This window comes from Lepisosteus oculatus, chromosome 1, assembly GCF_040954835.1.
Source record: "Lepisosteus oculatus isolate fLepOcu1 chromosome 1, fLepOcu1.hap2, whole genome shotgun sequence".
Taxonomy (NCBI): domain Eukaryota; kingdom Metazoa; phylum Chordata; class Actinopteri; order Semionotiformes; family Lepisosteidae; genus Lepisosteus; species Lepisosteus oculatus.
The window spans coordinates 16,914,082-16,935,522 of NC_090696.1; the positions used below are offsets into that span (position 1 = coordinate 16,914,082).

The 21,441-nt window shown below is 40.6% G+C and overlaps 1 protein-coding gene and 1 long non-coding RNA gene across 3 annotated transcripts; one reads left to right on the forward strand and one right to left on the reverse strand.

Moving 5' to 3' along the window:
- The first annotated feature begins 780 nt into the window (after positions 1–780).
- Positions 781–3,586, forward strand: LOC138224884 (uncharacterized). Of its 2 annotated transcripts, none has more exons than XR_011183353.1 (3): positions 781–898; positions 3,161–3,273; positions 3,501–3,586. It is a non-coding gene; the product is annotated as an uncharacterized lncRNA (long non-coding RNA). The 2 variants fall into 2 exon arrangements; XR_011183354.1 differs by having other exon boundaries at positions 781–864.
- LOC102691332 (twist-related protein 2-like) lies at positions 2,738–19,914 on the reverse strand. Its single transcript, XM_006629245.3, has 2 exons — positions 19,153–19,914; positions 2,738–3,920 (listed from the first exon to the last, which is right to left on the reverse strand). Exon 1 carries the CDS (start codon positions 19,681–19,683, stop codon positions 19,168–19,170), a length of 516 nt encoding a protein of 171 aa, XP_006629308.1. The 5' UTR covers positions 19,684–19,914; the 3' UTR covers positions 2,738–3,920; positions 19,153–19,167.
- Positions 19,915–21,441: the final 1,527 nt, after the last annotated feature.

The window sequence follows — 21,441 nt, forward strand, 5'->3', positions numbered from 1 at the left end:
ATGCCTCTTGCTCCCATTCCAACAACACAAATACTGCCCAGAACTGAACCTCAAAAATCATGACACCTTCAAGTGACTAGCTAGAAGGAAAAGCTTGGAAAGCAAGGAAAGGGTGGGTTCTCTTGTTAAAGCCAGATGTTTTAAGAAACGGACAAATGTAATGATCATGTCTCCAAGCACAGCAACCCTTGATACAATACAGCACAGGACACCATACATATAAGGCAATACTATTTTCCTGAAGAACTTGTTTAATGTAATATTTGCATGTATCGTTCTCATTGGAAAACGTTGAGGATTACTTGTTTGCAGGCAGTGTTAGGGGCTCCACCTTGTTCGGTGATGACAGGTCTTCCTCACCTGGTCAACAATGAAGGGAGTGGCAGTCGTTTTGTGCGTATAGTCACAAATAAATGGATGGATGTGTAACAAATGAGAGAAGGCTTCAAATTCTTTAGGGGTTCCTCTCTTAATTCACACGGTGGAGGTAAAATATTTGTAATCGCTAGAAAACATGAAATACGCAAAACAACGGCGCACCTTTTTATTCTTGTCGTAAATTAGCGAAGGTAGAAACGCATATAGTCCCAGCCTGATATGTGATTGCGGTTTAGCTGTTTTTTTTTCAGTGAGAACACAATTAATTCATTACATATAACGAATTTTAATATGCACATAAAATAATATCACCGCCACAGCGCTCAGAAACAGGATCCACCCCGCGCGAGCCCCGTCGAATCCCGGCAGGTTTGGAAGAGCGCATGCGCGTAGAGGAGAGCGCAGATGGCGGGGGGTCAGAACTTGTGCCACCCGGTATCAGCATATTAGACGGCTAACGCCTCGAGAGAGAGGTGCTACAAAATCGTTAAGTTTGAAAACGGGTTAAACGTTGAAAAGGGTAGCAATGAAGTGCCGGAAATATACCGCTTACACCTGACTGCGAGCGGGGCCGCAGGACAGCGTGGCAGCAGTGCCTAACCACTGCGGCACCGTGCCGCGGTAATCGACCGTTTCCGCGAGTTCCCAGCCGCGAAGAAATAAGGAGCTGATGCGTTTTTAGCCGCTTTGTAGCAACAGTGGGCTTCCCGGTGGTTCCTCACGACGCCGAGCTCTGTAACATTTAACAGCCAGTCAACAGAAGGTGTTGTTGAAGATAATTGCATTGTGAATAGCATCAAACTTGTTCACACTCTGTGATACAGTACTTCCTGATGAGAGTTTAGAGCTACTGTCAAATTTAGCATAATTATACTGTTCATTGTGTATACTTATAATAATTTATCATGCAGTTGGAAGATAATCTGATCCTTTGCTTTTTGTCACAAAGCAACTTTATCTGTATAAGCTATGGCGGTATTTTCCCCGTAAGAATTAGATGAATTAAGAGTCTGAATCTCCCTGAAGATGAAGTTAAAGGTACATTTGAGATTATGATCAAATCGTGTTCTCCTATGACGCCTCTTTTGATTTTGGCGGTGTTTCTGAACGACGAGGAGCGCTGGTGTTCGGGAAGAGCGAACAGCCCGGCGGGAGACCGCGCTCACTGCGGCGCCCTGCGCTCCGGGAAGTGGGGCTGTGGCGAGACAGCTCCCGTGATCCGTTCAAGCCCACGGCTGAGCTGGCGGGTTTTATCTGGTCGCCGCTTTCTCTTTAGAGGGAAGCGGTGAGCCAGAGCCTAACCCAGGAGGCAGGGGGGCTGAGGTGAACGGGACGCCAGTCTGTGGTCGGACATGCATACCTGCACACAGGGAGCAACTTGCACCGCATATGTTCTCACCTGGGACATAGATAGATAGACAATACTTTATTAATCCCGTAGTGAAATTGATGGATATGCTGAGAGGGCGGGATGGTGGGGCAGTGGTGAGCACTGCTGCCTCACAGTGCTGGGGTCCTGGGTTTACCTGGACCTAGAATGCTATCTGTGTCGAGTTTGTATGGTCTGCCCAATCATGTGAGCTTCCTTCTCTTTTCATTTCAAAATGTGTGCATTTTTTTTTCCTTTTCATGCGTCTGCACATTTTAACCTCTGTGGCACTCTGTGCTAGAGGTCACATGACACTGCTGAGCTACACGCTAAAGGTCATGTGACCTCCGGGGCACCACATGCTAGGGATTGCAACCTCTACAGTGCCTCCTACAGTCGCATGAACTCCATTTTGTCCCAGAAACGTCTAATGCTGGCTCTAAAAATAGATGTCTAAAAGTAATGTCGCAGTGTTTGTGCTTAGTATTTCAGCTCAGAACAATTAAGTGTGCGGTTTGTGAGTGGAAACTGAAGTGGTTTTAAAAAGATATAACAAGATAGTTTGACAGTAGCTTCAAAGCTGTGTGATTAGGGGATTATGAATAATTAATTTGACTACTTGGGCAGTCTTGCATAGTTTTAATCAAATGCCTGGAACCTGATTTCCTGCCTTCTACCAATTTGCTAATGGAGAGCCAGCGCCATTTATATAACAAGAGCCACAGCTTCGCACGGGTGGGTCGCTGTTGGCGTGTGGATCAGGCATGTTGTTGAGCCTGCCTTCGGCGAGAGACGTGCTGCTCTGGTGCTTGTGGTGTGGGTAGAGATGAATAGCACTGACAAGGGGGAGGGCTGGATGATGCATTCCTGCTCTTCCTCGTTCTTCCTGTGCTGGTACAGGAGTAGCCTCTGGAAGTCTCAGGCGTATCATTGCAAATGGAACAGGAATATAAAATAACTGGAGACATTTCTTAATGACAACAACGAGACTGCAAGCAAATGTGACATTTTATTATCACAAGCAGAGTGCAGGGACAACAGACACAGCACAAAGCCTACGGTACTACAGACAGCATGTTTGCCATTGGAAACTAAAGGAAACCTGTAGGGAGCTAGTATTCCAAGTTCCTTCTGCATCTCCTGAGTACACTAAGACAGAAGTTGACACACTGAATATGTACCCTGCTAGCCTACTACTATTTTGAATGTATGAAGTTATGTACAGGCTTGGTCTCTAATGGCATGCTTTTAGTTCTATGTGACATTTATATACTGTCTGTCATTCCTATCAGGTGTCTGAAGCCACATTAAGACATTTTGTTTACCAGCTCCCAGGATATTGCATGGCTACACTAAACATTTCATTCATATACTTTACATTTTTGTGCAATATTTATTCTTATTATTCCACAGGTTAGCCAAGGCAACAGAACACCACAGTGGGAATCCAGTCTGTAATTCGGCGCCACTGCCTTGTCTTGAAGCTGGTGTTTTAACATGTTCTCTCTCCTCATGTTGTCTGAAAGGTAAAGATGCCTCTCTCAATAGCTTAACAGCACCTTTGGCTTTACAAATTCTTTTTGTAAACAGTGATGTATAGTTACATCTTTTTCCATGGAAAGTTTAAAAGCAATATAAAATCTCCCATTATTATGGCTGATTACTCTTAAGTCGCTCAGCTGTGACTGAATCTGTAATTTTTCAGAAAATGTCGCAAAGTGGGTTCCATGGCCTTTCTGTGCTTCCTTTCCAGGACATGGGCCAGTTGCCACAGTGCTCTTTGGAATGAGAGGCTCATCAGAAGGGATTCCTTTCTCACCCCTCCACCATGACTGCAGTAGTGGGGGGAAGAAATTGCGCTTCTTGCTTGTCCAGGAATTTTTCCATAGATGCAAAATCCTCAGTGCAGTTCCTGAGATTGGGGTTCATGGTTCAATATTTAGGGTCACGGTATGTTTCAGTCTCAGAGGGTTAAGCCACTTCCAACCTGATAACTGGTCATTCGTTTGAGGTGGAGGCAAGTGGGGAGGAGGGAAGGTTGCAGACTTGCAAACATTAGAAATGCAGTGCCAGACTACATTAAAACCACTACTGTACAGCACTATGTACAGTTTTGCATTTATGTTGTGCCTCTGTCATTGACGAGAAAGGTCCAGCTACCATTAACCAGAACCTAGGAGCAAGAGAGAAAAAAAAATCAGTATTGCAGTTCCAACTGCGAAGAGCATACAGGATATTTAATATTTGCTTGTGAAAGTTGAGATTTACTTCTTTGCTCTAAAGCTGTAGTTTGACTGGACTATGTCTGTAAAGCAGCAATCACCAACCCTGGTCCTGGAGAGCCCCAATCCAGCAGGTGTTGTATGTCATTAATAAAATTGCAAGTTTCTAAAAGTATGGAACAACAGTGCTGCAGTAAACAGGTGATATGTTAAGTTAAAGACAGAAATCAGAAATCATTTCGGACTGAAATCCAAGTATGTTTTAGCTATCATGAATTACAGTTCTCTTAACCGAAGAGATTACTTGCTATTCATCAATAGCTTACAGGTATTGCCTTCATCTTTAAAACATACAACCTGTAAAACAAACCGGATTAGGGCTCTCCAGGACCAGGGTTGGAGACCCCTGTTCTGGACCAATCCTGCAGCACCAGGTTATATGTTTGCACTGTCTGTGTGGAACAGCTAAAACTACTACAAACTGGTGACTGAGAAGAGCTTGTATCCTTCTAGTGAATACTACAGGAGACCTCACAAGCAAATAAAAAAAAATAGCTAAGATGTTTTCTTTTTGAAAATAAAAAAACAACAGGGTTCAACTGTAAAGTACAAGGAATGTCGACAGCAGTCTGTTTGTCTCCTTTTTAAAGCAGACCCAAAACACTTGGTGCCAAGTCACAAGGGTTAATAAAAAGCAACCAGGAACTTACTGGATAAAAGGCTGCTAAATTACAATTGTCCTCAAACAGAAACCCTAAATAAATACACTGTGTATTCATATAAAATATCCATAACTGCAGGTGAAATTAAAAACTTATAAATTCCTAAAGGAGGGTAACGAGAAATGATTTGGTTTTTTTTTTAACGAGCAAATATTCCTGCCCCTTCCTCTAGTTTGTGTGTAATTAAGCGCCAGCTTTTCCATGCCGAAGGAGAGCAGCTCAGTAAATATGTGTGTGGTTTTGAAAATCAGATGGATGCAATTACTCTATAATCCACAAATTGCAAGGAATTGCTTGCTTCTCTTGTGCAGTCTAGGTCTGCTAATAGGGAGAACCTACTACTCTCTCCCATCAGCTTATTAATAAAATAGCAGAAGAAAGCACTGTGGTATTTCCCTGACAACCCCACGGACCTAAGCACTCAGTTATTCAACCTGTAGCCAGACACCATTCAGGCTACAGTAGTTTTTCACCTTTTGCTTTTACAGAGGTAAAAGTCTTTGCCTTCTCTATACTCATACATGGTTCCTGTTCAAAGAGGTTACAGAGACCACAAAAACATTGTTGCTTCTATGGAGGGCTCAGATTTTTACTCAGAAATAAGGAAAAGACTCTGCCGGGACACAAGTTCCCAACAGAAGTTTAGCTTGATGTCTTTTCAAGACATACCTCTCCATTAACCTCCTCTCTTATGGATCCCTGGACTTTATGGACACATTATCTCCATGCCTCAAATAAACCCTAACATTGGTTTCAAATATAACTGCACTTTAATTATGAAATACTAAAAAAAGAACCAATAGATCCACTGGAATGGGAATCACTGTATGAAACAGATTTTCTACACTAATTGAGAGGTGAAAACCATCCTTTTCTTTTTGGGAATCCCTTAGCCAGGGGATGCTAAAACACTGTCTTGAAAACTGGTGGTACAGGGTATAAGAACCACGATTAAGGCCTAACTGACAACAGATATACTATAGAAGCTGTAGCTGAGGGACAATTCTACCAACTTTTCTTGTTACACAAAGATTTCAACATTTTTTTTTTACACATTTGATCTACCTGCATATGCTTCAGCTGTGTTCTATATTCTGTGAACTGGCTATGTCATTCCATAACAGTCTGTCATTTCCACAGGCTTTCGTGTCATGTCAGGCTTAACATGATCTGCTGTTCTCCTGTGATTCTATGCAGGAACGTGCATGGGGGAAAATGTTGGCAACACCAGTGTTTTCACTGGGGACTGTGGGAGACTACACCTAGGAAAATTAACTGGAAAAAATATTCCACAATGCAGCTGCTTGGAGCGCAGCACCGATCAACAAATGCAAACCCACTTAAAACTGACAGTTTCAAAACTGCTCAGCTTTTATGAACAAATGCACCAAGCTAGATGAAATATCACTGGTGGAACTCGCGCACTTTGGCTGACTTGACTGGTGTAAACAGATAGGTCCCTACATTAAAAATACTTCGGTGCATAAATCCCCATAGGAGCTCAGATCTCCACTGCACTCTTTATTGTTTTGAATTTAGGACCCATATTGTTTAAGGACATTTCAGGTTCTTTTAAATTAAAAGGGCATTTTCTGACAGAAAGCTCAGAACTTAAGACTTTCATATTTAGACTATACGTCTACTTGGAGAACACAGATTTACAGAAGACGTATTTAGACTGTAAGTGTACCTATTATTTAATGTGCTTCGAATACCAGTAAGAACTTATTGCTGTGCATAATTATTTTCATTACATGATTTTGGAATACACCCATCAATCATCAGAATGCCACCTATTTCTGGTAAGGGACTGCAATCTGAACAGGATGCTGGTCCATTACAGGGCTAACACACACACAGAAGAGACATCAGTTAACCCTCTTTAGAAGGAATGAGGAAACTGGATCGCCTGCTGGCACACCAGAATGGACATGGAGAGAACAGGAAATGTGACACAGCTTTTTAAATGAAGGCAATATTCAACTGCTAATTAAATTTAGGGTTCTCATATTGAACTTTTGTCCAAAAGCACTCTACCAATTTCACCATATGGATCCTGTGGAATCACTTCAAGTATTTGCAAAAGAAACCTACAAGCAGTTGCCTTAAGAATTATTTTCATTAAAAGAATAATTCCAACAACAAAATGGATCGTGGGCCTATGCCTATGGTACTGTAGAACCTGCAGAAGTCTGATCTGACCATGAAGATGGTCAATGAGCAGAGATCAGGCAAATACAGTATGTTTCAATGGGTAAGTTAAGCGAATGACCAAGGCTCAGTTTCCCTTTCTGGCCTGGCAGACACACACAGAAATTCCCAGCTCAGCTCCCCTGGGGTCTAAAACCCAGCAGGTTCTCCAAGTTATTAACAGCCCAGTGTCAGGGAGAATGGTTAAGTGGGTCAGTTATCCCTTTGCCATCAGGCTTTTCATGATTTACACAGAGTCTGCTGAGGTCCAAATCCCCAGGACCAGAGTAGGGAATCTGACCTACAATATTCCACTACAAAATACAGTTCAAATGTTCAGCTAAAAACTGACAAATTCTGCAATGCAGACCACAAACCACTTAAGAAGCCTCTTTTGTTTTTTATAAGGACACAATGTGCTTTTTTCTGGAAGCTTGTTCTTTTCAGGCCTGTCTCCTGTTCTTTCCCAGAGCTGTCACATCTGGCTGATAGCACAGCAGTCAGGAGCTCCAGCACAGGGGACACATGGAAACGCCTTGCTCTTTGAGTTTCTACCCTCACATTTCTAATAAAGCTTCCAAACCGCCCTTTAAAATAAGGCTGTACAGAGAACTGAAAAAAAGTCTATCTGGAGATTAAACAGCATAACAAAACAAAGCTTTGAAAACTACTGTCCAACAATTTAACAATGTCTGCTGACAGAAAAGTCACCACAGCTAGCAAGAGAGGTGTGAGTCTCATCAGAAATCAGTTCACTTGTTCATTTTGAGAGGGAGGGGTTATTTACATTTACTGTGGCACAGGAGGAAAAAGTGCAGTAAAGGATGATGCCATCAGGATTAAAACTAGTTTAGAGCAGTCCGATTGTGGCAGAAATAGTCAAGTGTACTACAGCCCAGGACAATCATGATAAAAGCATGAGAGAATGGCATGATGTAAACTGTGGAAAACCATGAAAAAGCAAGTGAATCAGTGAAAGCTTCTATTGCCATGATACAACCACAGGAAGATTAATATTGCAGATTTTATACAGTGAAACTTTGGGAAGAGGGGACACGGGTCCACTTCTTCAAGTTCTATGCTCTACGCCGCTGCTGCATGAACTGGGTCATTGTTCTAAAAATGTGAAGCATTGCTTAAATATCTGAAAATTCAAGAATAAGTAACTTTTTCACTGCTGATAAATGGTTCTCTTCAGGTTAGCAAACACCATGGAGCTTTTAGAAAGATGAGTCTTGGTTAAGTTGTGCCTACAACTGCCATCTGCACTGCAATGATATCATACTGTAATAGTAATGTCCCCATGAAATGACACACAGAAAGATAATATATGAACTTCTGCGACCGTTTTGTTTTATTCAGTCAGAACTTCTATTAAGAATAAACCTGCAAGTGCTTAATGTTGCTGATGACAACTACCAATTTCTACATTTCTATTTAAAACAACTGTGACATTTCGCCATAGCCTGCCGTTCACCTCCCGATAGCGTGATCCCGTCTTCAAGCGCATTCCTGTCACGCAGGTTTTTCACAATGTCAGTCGGGTCACAAGTGTTTAGTTCTTACTTTTCAAAACCATACCTTTCCAATCAATAATGCTGTTCTTTGATCTCTTCCTTCCATGCTGACTGTACCAGAAATCCACCCAAAGATGCTAAAACTAAGAAAGCACTGAAAAAAACACCTCTGGCAAAGTTACAATTTTCCCAATCCTGAGTCAAACAAAGGATACTTTTACCTTCATAACAGATGGTATTCACGTTGTAACAAAATGATGTTCATGCATTTAAAATGTATATACAGTACAGTATTTCGCAATTGAACTCAATACAGACCAATTCAATACAGAATAGGCAAAGCTGAAACCAAGGCTATTTTAGATGAAATAGGTTAGTAGTGTTAGAAACACCTTCTGCAATTCTATATGCACAACCTCAACTTTAATAATTTCACTTCAGAAACAGTTGACATCAGATCAGGAGAATTTACTAACCTGATGATGTGGATATGAACACAGGGACAGGGTTGTTAATCTTAAACCCAGGGGAATACCAGCACCCAGATAGGGGGCAACAGCCAAAGGACTATGAAGGTGATTATTTCTGTAACTATTGTGATCTGCCTGTAAACTAGGTACCAGGATGATTAATGTGGTTGCTCGTTGGACAGCCTTCAAAGTGTTAGGCTCCAAAGTTAAATTCACTCCACATTTCCTGGACAGACAAAAATCTGCTATGAGTTGTGAAAATAAACTTGCAGGACCAATAATACTAGTTCAATAACAACCCCATCTCACATGTAATGTATTATAACTATTCTTATTTTAAATGACTGATTGAGCACAGCCTTTCTTTCATTCTGAAAGTTAGGACATACTTTTCATGGGAAGAAAAATAATTCTTCTGTAATATTCTTCATATAACTGTATAAATATAGATATACAGTCACAGAATTAAGTTTGTCCCTTATTTCAAAACAATGAAAATTGTAACAAAAGATCCAGGTGAATGGAGATGAGAATTCAGGTGTGCCATAAGTGTAAGCCAAATCATGCCTCTGTCAGATCAGTGCTTTAATTCATTAATTTCTGTTTTTTTAAATATCACAAGATGAGAGAGCTAAATCATTTTAGTCTCGGACTGAGAAGACTGAGTTAAACCTGTCAGAGTTCTGATGAAACACACAAGTGGAAATTACATGGAAACGCATTTAAAACTTAGAAAACATGGCGCTTCTTTACTCAAAGAGTTCTGGGAGTCAGGAAAAAAAGCCATCAGATCAATTATTAAACAAGTTAGATGGGCTGAATGGCCATACTTGGGCTAATAACTTCATGTTCTTATGTTTGATTTTTAGTGCCTATTTTTGTATTGTTTTAATATGAGATAGATATTTGCTGATGGTTATTGGCATATGTTGTCCTGATCAAGGCTGTGTGTAGATGCTGGTGTGTTGTCCTTTTATGTGATCAATAAGGATGTACACATTTTTAATCCATTGTTGCTTTGTCCCGGTTTTGTTCTGCACATAATCCTACAGGCACACAGCACAAGCTGTACAAGTCTGGAAGGTACTAGCCAGAGCTAGTCTCTGTGCTGAAACCAAAACCGAACCCAACTGAGTAACAGAGACGGGCTGTCAGGATCCTCAGCTCCGAAAACTACAGTGTCTAAAGTGTATTTTCCAAGTGTATAAAACAAGACAAGGGCAGTCGAGGGACTAAAGGAAAAGCTCAGTACTCTTGCCAGGCCATAAATCTGCACTCAGTCACTCACAGTGGATTTGATCACTTTCTAGAAGCCTCAAGGCTCCAAAGGCATATCTTCTAGATTAAAGCAGTTAGAAAAAGAACTCCAAACGATTTCAGAAAGCAACAAGGAGAGATGGAAAACGCTACGCGGTGACCTCCACCGTGTGCGCGCCTGGGTTGGAGCAGCACACCAGACGAGGAACTGAACGCGGCCGGCCCAACGAGAGCCACAACCACCACCAGCCGCGGCAGCGCTCTGGAAAACAAACAGAAACGGTAACACATTGTTGCCTCTCTGCCAGACCAAACACATCCAAAACCCAATAAATCAGAGGAAGGCGGGATGTCTCCTCAGACACGCAAGTGTTGCAGCCGACGGAAAAAAAAAGACATTGTTTTTAACGGCAACAAAGAGCCAGACTTCCTCAGCTCAGATAAAAGATTCTTGCAAGCTCCCTCCAAAAGCTGTGATCAACTTTTTCCAGATCCTTAGAGGGGAATTTTGCTGTTATAACGAAATTCGGAGAGTGAGCTACTTATACTTATTTCAGTCTCTGAAAAAACTGCAAGATCAATAAACACAAATAGAAGATGCATCTATATACCATATGCATACATAACAGTACGCTAACAGCTTCAATAGAATGCTTTTCCAAGTGTGTCACTGAATCTTTTCATGCACTTTTTAAAACATTCTCTGGTGCTGTTTGCTACAGATGTTAGATAGTAAGACATCAAATGCTACAGTATGAATGCCGATGAAGTTTTGGAACGATCTTAAGAAAATCATAAGAAAGCAGAAGCTGGTATTTCTGGTATCTCTGCAGTTCTGTTTGCCTTAATGAGTGCAAAGTCCTAACGAGTAAATCTCTCCAAAACTGCTGTGCTATTTCCAGTGGTGTGCTCAAAGCCAAGACGGGATCAGTTCTAGGTGTAGTTACGGGGTTCCCTGCTCTCTGACAGGCCAGCCTTCTGGAACTGCTGCTGGCAGTGCTAGTTCACAGGTGAGAATATGCGACACTTATCTCAGAGAACACAGATGCCTTGCTTTACAATATAAAATAATAAAATCAAAGTTCTCTTAGTTCTTTTAGGTCCTCCTTAACTTGCATTGTTAGCTCCTCTACTTGTCTGGAACCATATTTTGAGACAAAAATATTAAACTGTTACAGTTAGTTATTTTTGATTCTATTCCTGCTAATATTGAAAATCACCAGCATTAATGTTTATATTCTGTATCTACTACACAGAATAAAATGCTCACTCTTTTGCAGATGATATGGTAGAGTAATTAAAGATGACGACTGGGGAACAAACATTTCCAAAAGAGCCTGCCTAATGTATAATAAATTATCTAAATCTACAAAGTTGGGCAACAGTTTAAAAATGCAGTGAGTACTTGAACTCACGTCTAAAAATGAAAAATGTTCAGTAAAGTCTCCATAACATCTCCCTTCTTTCTATTTAAATGCAGCTAGGTCTTTAAGTGGTTTCAAATCTCACGTTTCCCTTCTACAGTATATACTGTACACTTAAAAAATGTGAAATGTTGCAAAACCTAACTTGTCCTGAATAAGGACATCTGCTAAGCAGGTACTAGCAACAAAAACAACAACACAGAATAATACAAGAATTGTCACTAAAGAAAATTACTCATTTCTGAATGTTTGTTGATCGGAATTATTTTTCCGTCCCTTCTAGTTTGCCTAGTTTTACTGTCAGCTAAGGCAGCAGCAGAAAAAACATTCTAAATGAACTGACTAAAGATTCAGGGTGTTTATCCCTATCTGCTACCTTACCCAACACCTTCCAGTGTCCTGGAGAACAGAACAAACTCCACTCTCAGCCCTGGGTGCCTGAGTCTTTCAGGGATGTTTTACTGCTTTCTGCTGAATACATAATATTACTGTAGCTGCTCTGCAATGAAAACCTGTGACGATACATGTAAACATATATGTGTATACATAGTGCCTACTGGCTTGGCTTGGTGTAAATCAAAGTACCTTAACTTGTTACCAGCTGCAAATATAGTACTCAACAGGCTTGTTAGAAGAAGCTTCTGGATAACAGGCCACGTTTCTGCTTAACAACCAGTTGCTGAGTTTTCATTTAATCTGACCATATCTATTATCTTTCAGCAAAAAAAAAAAAGAATTATAGGAGCGATGTACATTATGTTCCCTGATACAGTATATATATATATTTATTTCACAATATTAGAAACAGAAGATGTTTAATCTTTCTGTGGTATTATGATACAGTCACACCAATGAATCTGACTTATTTCCCCATAATTCAGACATTGCTTGTTCTTACACACATTTCAAAGCGCAGGGTAGGGATGGTAGTCTGGAAATGTAACGTTACATGCCCACATGATAAATGCGAACCGCTGCTTATGAGACCCCTGGTTTCAGAGTATTTAGACTAATGAGTGTGAAACTAAGTAACAATTCAGACTTCTCGACTTTAACTACCTGACCAATCCTGTTAACACTATGATCCACAATCCTACGATACACTTCAGAAATAAACAGCTGTGACAAAACGTGACAAGCGGACAGTTTCATAGGAGAAGGGAAGATAAAAAGTGTGTTTAGTGACTCCGGTCATTATCCGTACCTCTAAAACTGAATGATCCCGACTGGGTCTTGTCAAGCACCTCCAGTGACAACCAGCTGTACTAATTTCTGCTGATTGTCCCGCAAGAGAGAAATCAATCGCTCATGTAATTCCTCCAAGCCCTTGAGCTAATGAGAGGCGAGGAATTTTAATTAGAACAACATTGCAAAGATTAGCCATATTGTTTGATCTATTGAAAGTTTGGATGATATTAATTTAGAAACATATTTTCCCCCCTATTCGAGTTAGACCTGGCTAGTTTCTCTTTGTTTTCTCAAAGATAGACGTAATCTCTCCTAAAAGAACGTGATTCACAAGTTTTAACGTTATGCTTTGTGGATTGCACACAGGAATGTCAACTGCTGTGGTCTTTTAAATGAAGGGAACAATTTTTTAAGGCAGGACAAAAACATTCACTCTCAGCCATGTTAATTAATCCATTTACAATTCCACAAGACTACAAAATTTAATGAATGGTTTATTGTACAATTCTGAATAAAATAATGTAAATCCAAAGACATGAAACAAATAGTAAAATACAAGAAAGAAAGATCAATCTTTGATTAATTTTACATTTCTGTCCCTTCCTGTACACACCCTCAAATCGCTAAGTAATTGTTGAGGATAATATAGAGTGTCAGAATATCCAGAGTTATCAGTGGACTTGATGTTGAAAGAGAAAACAAACATTTAAATTGCAAATCCCATCTTAGAGAGCCACACTCTCCCACCTTACTGCACTTTTATTTTTTTAGACTTATAATGAATTGACCTTTCCAGCGTCTCTGCTTTATTTCAAATGACCTGCATGAATGAAAACCACCTCTTTAAGAAACCGATGATTTAAGGGCAATCCACTATACCCTCCGCACAGAGGCCTAACAGAACTTGGGACAGTCGCCTTTGGGGACACACATCTAAGAAAATACACTGAAGCATATCACAGTCCACTATGGAATTCCCTATGCGATTCTCTGTGTAATATTATGTTATGACTTACCATTGTTCCACTGAATTACTATATTACTATATATAATTAGTATATTGAGCAAGTGCTTTTCTGAACAAAGGCTGGCAACAAGCTATGCAACTTTGTAAATTTAAAATCCAGGTGCCTTACATGTTTGTCGCAGGCCATGATAATAAAAGCAGTATATAGAAATCATCCAGAAATCACTGTCAGACTGAGGGAGCAATAGCTCCAGGCACAATATAACAGTTACTCATTTAGCTCTTGCACAAATGTGTTGGAAAGTAAGAGTAAATGCCTTAGTTACAAGCTCCCCCCGGCAGTCCTCTGCCCCTCCGCTGCGGTTTAAGCTTTTCAACGAATCCTCATGCTGCAGCTTGTAACTTATTGCCGCCACTTCCACATCTAATCTTCATGGCCCTGTATTCTCCTGTGCTGCACAGGCAGAGATCATCTGCAAAACTCTCTTCCTCTGAGAGATGGCGGAGGGGGATGTTAATCAAAGCTGGCTGGTGGAGAAACAGCGGATCCACTGGTCTGATACTCAGGGCCCAGACTGATAGAGGATAAGGACACACACTTGCAGGCATGTACACACAAACCTGCAGCCATGCCCTGGCACACACCTACCTAATGCCTCACAACTGTTTCCAATCTAAAGATTCCTGGATGTCTGCGTTCTGTAGTCTTTGATTGCACGACACTGGATACTAGATCCTCCAGCAAGGACACCGCTTGGGGGGCGAAAAGGGGAGCTTTAATTTTTTTTGCCCCCACAGAAAATTGCCCGAGTTCAAAAGGACTTCCTATACCTGCTCTGGCCCCACCAGACCTCCTGCTATCCCGCTCAGAGTTAATTCAATACGTAAGGATGTACTGGGTAAACACGATTTAGAAAAGAAAAGCTCAATCACTTCTACACATCTCTAAAGTGAGCGTTTTCTACATGAGACAAAACCACAGCAAAAAGCAAGCAATCTGGTACTTCCCATTACATTCTTACATTTGTATTATTTCAACCGAAATTCTGACTATTCCAGCTGCAGAGACAATGTAACTTTAAATCTCATTCCCTAAAAGAACATCAAATTAACACGCTAATGAGGGACCTGGGATCTAAGACACTTTTCTGATTGCTAAACCCACTCTAAAAGAGCAGCACAGCTAAAGGAAAATATTAGCATTTGCACTTTTTAATAATGCCTTCACTGGTTTATGCTCTGGTCTGCAATTCACAGGAAAACCAATACGAAAGTACCTGGCAGCAAGTTCTTAGACTTGTGATTCTGACACCGAAGAGGGAAATGGAAAACATTACAGGACAGAAGCCATTTGGTAGGTATAGTGTGTAAGAGATTAAGTCTTTCACGACCTTACTAAACAAAATCTGTGTATATTGACAGCCAGTCTCATAATTGCATCTTCATTTCAGGATGAAACTGCAGTGCCTTTGTTAGGGAAAACTTTGTACAGTGTTGAATCTTTTGAGAAGGTTATCTATATGTTGGTTGGACTGAAATGCAGCTCAATGAAAAACCAGTAGTCAACTAGTTCAACTTATTTTTGATTACTTAAAAATTGTACAATGATTTCTAGCAAAACAATTATGTGAAATGGGGAAGATATTGCAAAATAAAATGAAAACTGTTTTTCAAATGTGGTTTAAAAAGGATAGAGCACCCGAGTGAATCCGAGTAAAACTAATATGGTTTTAACATTGATCCACACGATACCGGGGAAAGTTCTGCAGAACAAAAGAGTTTTCAGTTTTTTTTAACAAAAACAAAATAATTGGCAAGCCATTAAAAAATTTCAATTTAATCTTTACCACCAATCCAGCTGTAATGAGGGCTGCACATTTAGGGTTGAATTTAAATATTTAATGCAACTATTTAAAAACTTTTTCCTAAGCAGGTAATTTTTTTTGCTATAACTGTGACATGACAATGCTCAATGAACTATATCTGATAAATGTTTTTTTCACATTCTCAGTCTTGTACATCACAGATTTGAACAACCTGTAGTATTAGTGTTGTGAAAGTACAATCAGTCAAGTTGTGAGATGTAAATATATTTAGTAAAATCTGACAACCAAGTGGCAAAAGCTTGTCTAAAGATACAGCAAACATCTGTATGTTAGATACTTATTATTAGTCTTAGCATATGAATTTCTATATAATTTTGCCAGGGTGTGCCCCCTGAAAACGTAAACAACATATAGAGACCAGTTGGAGGCATTTTTGTGTTTGTGTAGAAGATGTTTTTTAAAACTTCAAAAACTGTTTCAAAATGTTTGGTGAACATTTCTTAAGTTTTTAGCTTTGGAAAACGCAGAACAGGAATAAAGGAGATTGCTTAAATCTGCTCCCTAATACAATACAAAAAGAAGCATAGACCAAATGACCTGATTTTATCCGAGATTAAAATTCAGTTTTGCAGTGTGTGATGTGAAGCAGTCTGTATTTTTTCTAAGCAGCTGTGTCTATTGCAGCATATGGCAATAGGTGCCCAATTATTTATTCTTCACTCTGGAAAAAATGAGTCACGAGCTAAACTATCAACATTTCTGTTGTGTCTAATGCACATTAAACCTGTGTGACATTAACATCACAGCCTGTTTTAGTCACAACTAATACATTCTAGCATAACTGCTTGATCTAAGTTACATATTAACTAGGGAGACACAAACTCTTGCTGAATCGATCAGAACCTGTATTGGATCAACATGGTGCAATGGTGGGGTCAATTTTCTTTTGATTTAACCATCACATGTCTCATCAAAGAACAACAAAGAACATCAGAATAGTTACACATGAAAGGAGGCCATTCAAGCCCATCTGGCCCATTTGGTAGTTAGTAGCTTATTGATTAGAGGATTCCAGCTGCACTTGGCTTGGAAGAAACCAGGGTATCGGCTTCAACCACATGGCTGGCTAGCTTGTTCCATACTCCCACAACTCTTTAGATAAAGAAGCACCTCCTGTTCTCAGTTTTAAACACCCTTGCAACTTTCAATTTAATGCATCTAGACGTAAAAAAAATATTTTCAGATATTATATCTTTTGCGGAAAAAGAGAGACTTTATTCAACAACGCATGTGTGTGGACCAAACAGCACCATATTGCGCACGGCCTGCCCTGCACAGATAGGCACAGAATTCCTTAAGCATCTTTTAAACATCCTTCCAAGAAAGGTATTTCTATAGTCTACAATAAATAGAAAAAGAGATGTCAATACAATCTGCTGTGTGATATCAATGGTCAATACGATCTGAGCCGCAGCAGAGATGGGCAATGTATAACTTACATTACAGGGAGAAATTAGTAAGTTAAAGACAGTGCCAAAGTGTACATTAAGTATTTGCATAATTTCTTTTGTAACTTATAATTTATCAAGAATATTGCCAAAAAAAAATGGTACTCAAACTATCACCTGAATATTTTAAGAGAGGTAGAAAATAACATTTTTAAAATAAATATGGGAAAATACAAAGACCAAATAAAAGAGGAAACTACAGAAACATTTGGAAATCTACTTGAGAATATTTCTGAGATTTCAAAAATATCCCCATGATCTAAAGAAATGTATCAGTTTTTGGGATGTGGAAACTAACGTTCAGAAATAAAAACAGTGTAACTGCCCAGGAAAGCCACAGGATCTCTGTGGAATAGAAAAGCAAGAATAGAACAGAGATGCATCTTAGAATGTGAAAAATAGAGAACGCTGTGCTTGAGAAACTACAGAATTAACTCCCTCCACAGCCACAGTGGTGTCTCAGTACTAACAGTCTGCACAGAACTCCGCTCGGATTTTAACTAAAAGTAAAACACACGAGCATATGTCGCTTGTTTTAGGTTCCTTGCGCTGGCTCCCTGTAGAATATTTTTGTAGATTCAAAACACCGCTGCTCACCTTTAAGGGTTCGAATGGTTTGGCTTCTGACTACATCATTGCACAGCTAACCCCCTACATACTTATAAATCTTCTTTCAGTTCCAAAGGCTCAAAAGAATAGGAGACCAGGCTGGATTAAATTGATTACTGTAGTTCCTAGTAAAAAGTACACTGATTCTACTGCACTGCTAAGAAAATGATCAGTTTTTAATGTAGCTAAAATCTATTACATTAGAAGCAAAAAAGAAAAGTTAATTCAGATTGAAAAACAACTATGTGAAACAAATACAAAACGGATCCTTCTTTTATTAAATGTATTATTTGACTGTGTGGTTACAAATGACTTCATGCCAGTACATTTACTAGAATCAAACCAATCGGTGCACTTTTTTCATCTAATAAATACTGGTTTTACATGGTCTGCTTAACCAAACATACGTCAAATTGTCAGAGATGTGCCAAATATCATAAGAAACAGATTTTGTTTCCAAGGCATTGCATATGCCCTAGAAATAACACTAACTGCCAAGAAGTACATTATGGTTTGCAACGTTAAAAAGTCCTTTTTTGTTGCTGAAATCCTAGGACATGAAACTGCATACGATGTGCCTTTGAGACTTCACAGTGTGTTCTGGGACCATTGTAAAGTTCTAATATGTTTCTTGTGCTCAGAAGCATGCAACAAAAGAGCTAGATTTTGGAGCAGTGCAAGTCCTGTCCCCCTTAGGTTACTGGTCAGCACAGAAAAGCTCCATGACCCATGCAATCTGGCCTGTTTGGCAACACATCTTCAAATGCCAGGAGCAGTGCCAGCCAAGATAAGAGATGTTCCAGGAGCATCTGCAAGATATACACTAATAATACATTTCTACTGAACTCTACATCATGGGTGAAAACGACATGTGCAACCAGGTAGAGTTCTCTTTCTTAATTGCTGATCTGATTTTGCACTTACAGTGTTGGGCATGACTTGTTAATAATTTCATTCTGAAAGTAAACTGGAATGCATGTATACTGGAAACATGAAATCAAAGCGATGTATAAGGAATAGTGGTCCTTCGTGAAACCTGGCATCCTTCTGAACCTGACTTGACAAAATTAAAAAAGTGAAATATGTCACCTACAGTACAAAACTAGAACAAAAGTTCTGTAAGAAACTAGGCTGTTAACATTCTTTAACGATTCTGTTCTTCCACCAACGGTAAAGTAAGCACTGTTGCCTGATTCAATTAAGAAAAATAAAATGTCAAATAAAATTGATAAATTGGAACAAAAAAGTTGGTCCAGCCTGTTGGATCCAACAACAGATTGCTTTATGTCACTGTGCACCTGCTCACAAATCATACCTGTCCATGGCTAAGAGTCAAATTCACCCTGCAAATCTCAGCAACCAGGTTTTTGTTTTTTAAATCACACCTTTCTACACACAGGTTTTGCTGTCGTTTCAAAAAAGAGAAATACAGGAGAAAAAGAAAGAGAGGAAAGCAGGTGTCTCAGAATGTGGGGGTCGAAAGAACAGAGGTACATGTGGGGTACCTGGTGCGGAGTGGACTAGTGGGTGGCGGACATTGACCAAGCTCCCTCCATCCTCCACACGGAGAAGGCATAGCTGAGCCGCTCGTGGGCCAGGTAGTTGCAGCTGGCCAGCTTGCTGTCCATCTCATCGCTCTGCAGCACCTGGTAGAGGAAGTCAATGTAGCGGGAGGCCAGCTTCAGGATCTGGATCTTGCTGAGCTTGTCCGAGGGCAGGGTGGGGATGATCTTGCGCAGCGAGGCGAAGGCGTCATTCAGCGACTGGGTGCGCTGGCGCTCGCGCACGTTGGCAATCACGCGCTGGGTGTGCAGGTCCTCGAAGGACTGGCCCGGGACCAGTGGGCTCTTTTTAGGGCGCTTAGGCCCAGAAGGGACCAAACTCTGGGGGCTCCCCGCTCCCCTCTCTTCAGTCTCCTTCTTGGCGTACGGCACCCGTTTCCTGCTGCCACACTTCTTCTGGATGCGATCCAGCTCCTCTTCGCTGGTCGTTGGCCCGCCCTCGGGGGAATCAGGGCAAGACAGCTCCTCTCTCATGGTCGTATTAACCTCTGCTCCCTTTATATAGGCACGGCACTAGCAAACAGAATGCTTAAAAAGAGTTCTCAGATGATAAACAGGAAAACACAGCTAGAAAATCCATGCATCACTTATACAAAAGGTCGATTTTCCCTATGATTATTTCTCCCTTTTTTCCAATCTCCCATCTCACACAGCTGGATATAACTTCCACAGCCTCTGGACCCCTATTGCCCAAATCATGAGCTCTTATTAGGCAAGAGGGCAGGGCTTCAGCATCAGTTTATCTCTGCACGCCCATTGGCTAAGCCCTGGTGAGAGGCGTGGTCATCCTAGGAGCAGGGAGGGTGAGGGGAGGGGAAGGATGCTGGAGAGATGGCCAATCAGTGAGACCGGAGCTGAAGTTTTTACAGAAGTTGACTGAACTTTATAGGTTCCAGATTTATCCTGTCACCCACCCCCACCCCAACCATCTCCACCAACGACTTTGCTTAGGGGAAAAAAAAAATAGTTTTGGAAGTTTTAAAAAAGACGTTTTGAAGTAGGTTCCCCTTTTCTCTGGGTGATTAACCCCCTCGAGCCTTTGCTCACTGAAGTTACAGCCATGCCATTTTTTCCACTTCGCCCGAACAGGAAGCCCTGAGGTTTGTGAACATAGCCTTGTTTTTTAGACATCAGCAATGGGACCTTCACCACTCTTCTTCCTTTCAAAAGACCCCAGGAAAGAAGAGTTAACCACAGTGAAAGCACAGAAAGGCACTGACAGGGAACAGGCAGGAATTGCCCAGTGAAGACAGATGGAGAGGATACAGAGCCACAACAAGCCAGTGTCTGAGCACACAGTGGACAGGGGGAGAACGAAATAGCAATGTCCCGAATGACAGCAGAGCAAAAGAGCAAAAGGATGGCAGCTGCAGAGTAGGACTGATAAGATCACAAAAAGGAGGCATGTATTTACTCAAAGAGTTGTGGGAGTGTAGAACAAGCTACCCAGCTATGTTGTCAAAGCCACTATTTTGATAAGATACCTTTTGATAAGATAAGATCACTTTATTGGCCATATACAATTTCTTCAGTTAGGAATTTGTGTTTTCGCAGACCCCAGCTTGCTCTCCACGAGACACACAGACGGGGAGAGCAGCTGGGGGTCAGAGCGCAGGGTCAGCCGTTTATACAGCACCCCTGGAGCAGTTGGGGTTAAGGGCCTTGCTCAGGGGCCCAACGGAGTAGGGTTCCTCTGCCAGCTGCGGGATATGAACCAGCAACCTTACAGCCACAAGCGCAGATCCTTAGCCACAGAGATAAGATCCTTGGCTAAATAAAGTACTAACGACCCAGCAGGCTAGATTGGTGCAATGGCTTCCTTTAATTTTTAATAATATATTCTTACAACTAAAAATACACTAGACATTGGTTAAAAAGGAAAAATGCTAAGTTCTTTTGTTCTTATACATTAAAGAAAAATCACAAATGGGACAAGTTTTAAGACTTCCCAAAAGAAATATCCTAGTAACAACCCAGAGAACTTTCCAACAGTCAATACTAAATAATAGATGATGGGGAGCTTAGAGATCAGTCTCACCCTTTTATTTGACATTTCATTTTTAAAGTAGCTGTTTCATAGCAGTATAACAGTATTCAAACACTGAACACTTAAGTTTGGCCATTAATAACGCTCCTTACTGCTCTGATACTCTTGACATTGTAACTAACAATTTGGAGTCAAAACAGAATGAGTATGTCCCCACCCAAAGGAAAGTGATTTAATTGCTTACG

Excerpts from the sequence above, each read along its gene's own strand:
- LOC102691332 (XM_006629245.3), bottom strand. The coding sequence starts at position 19,683 with ATGAGAGAGGAGCTGTCTTGCCCTGATTCCCCCGAGGGCGGGCCAACG.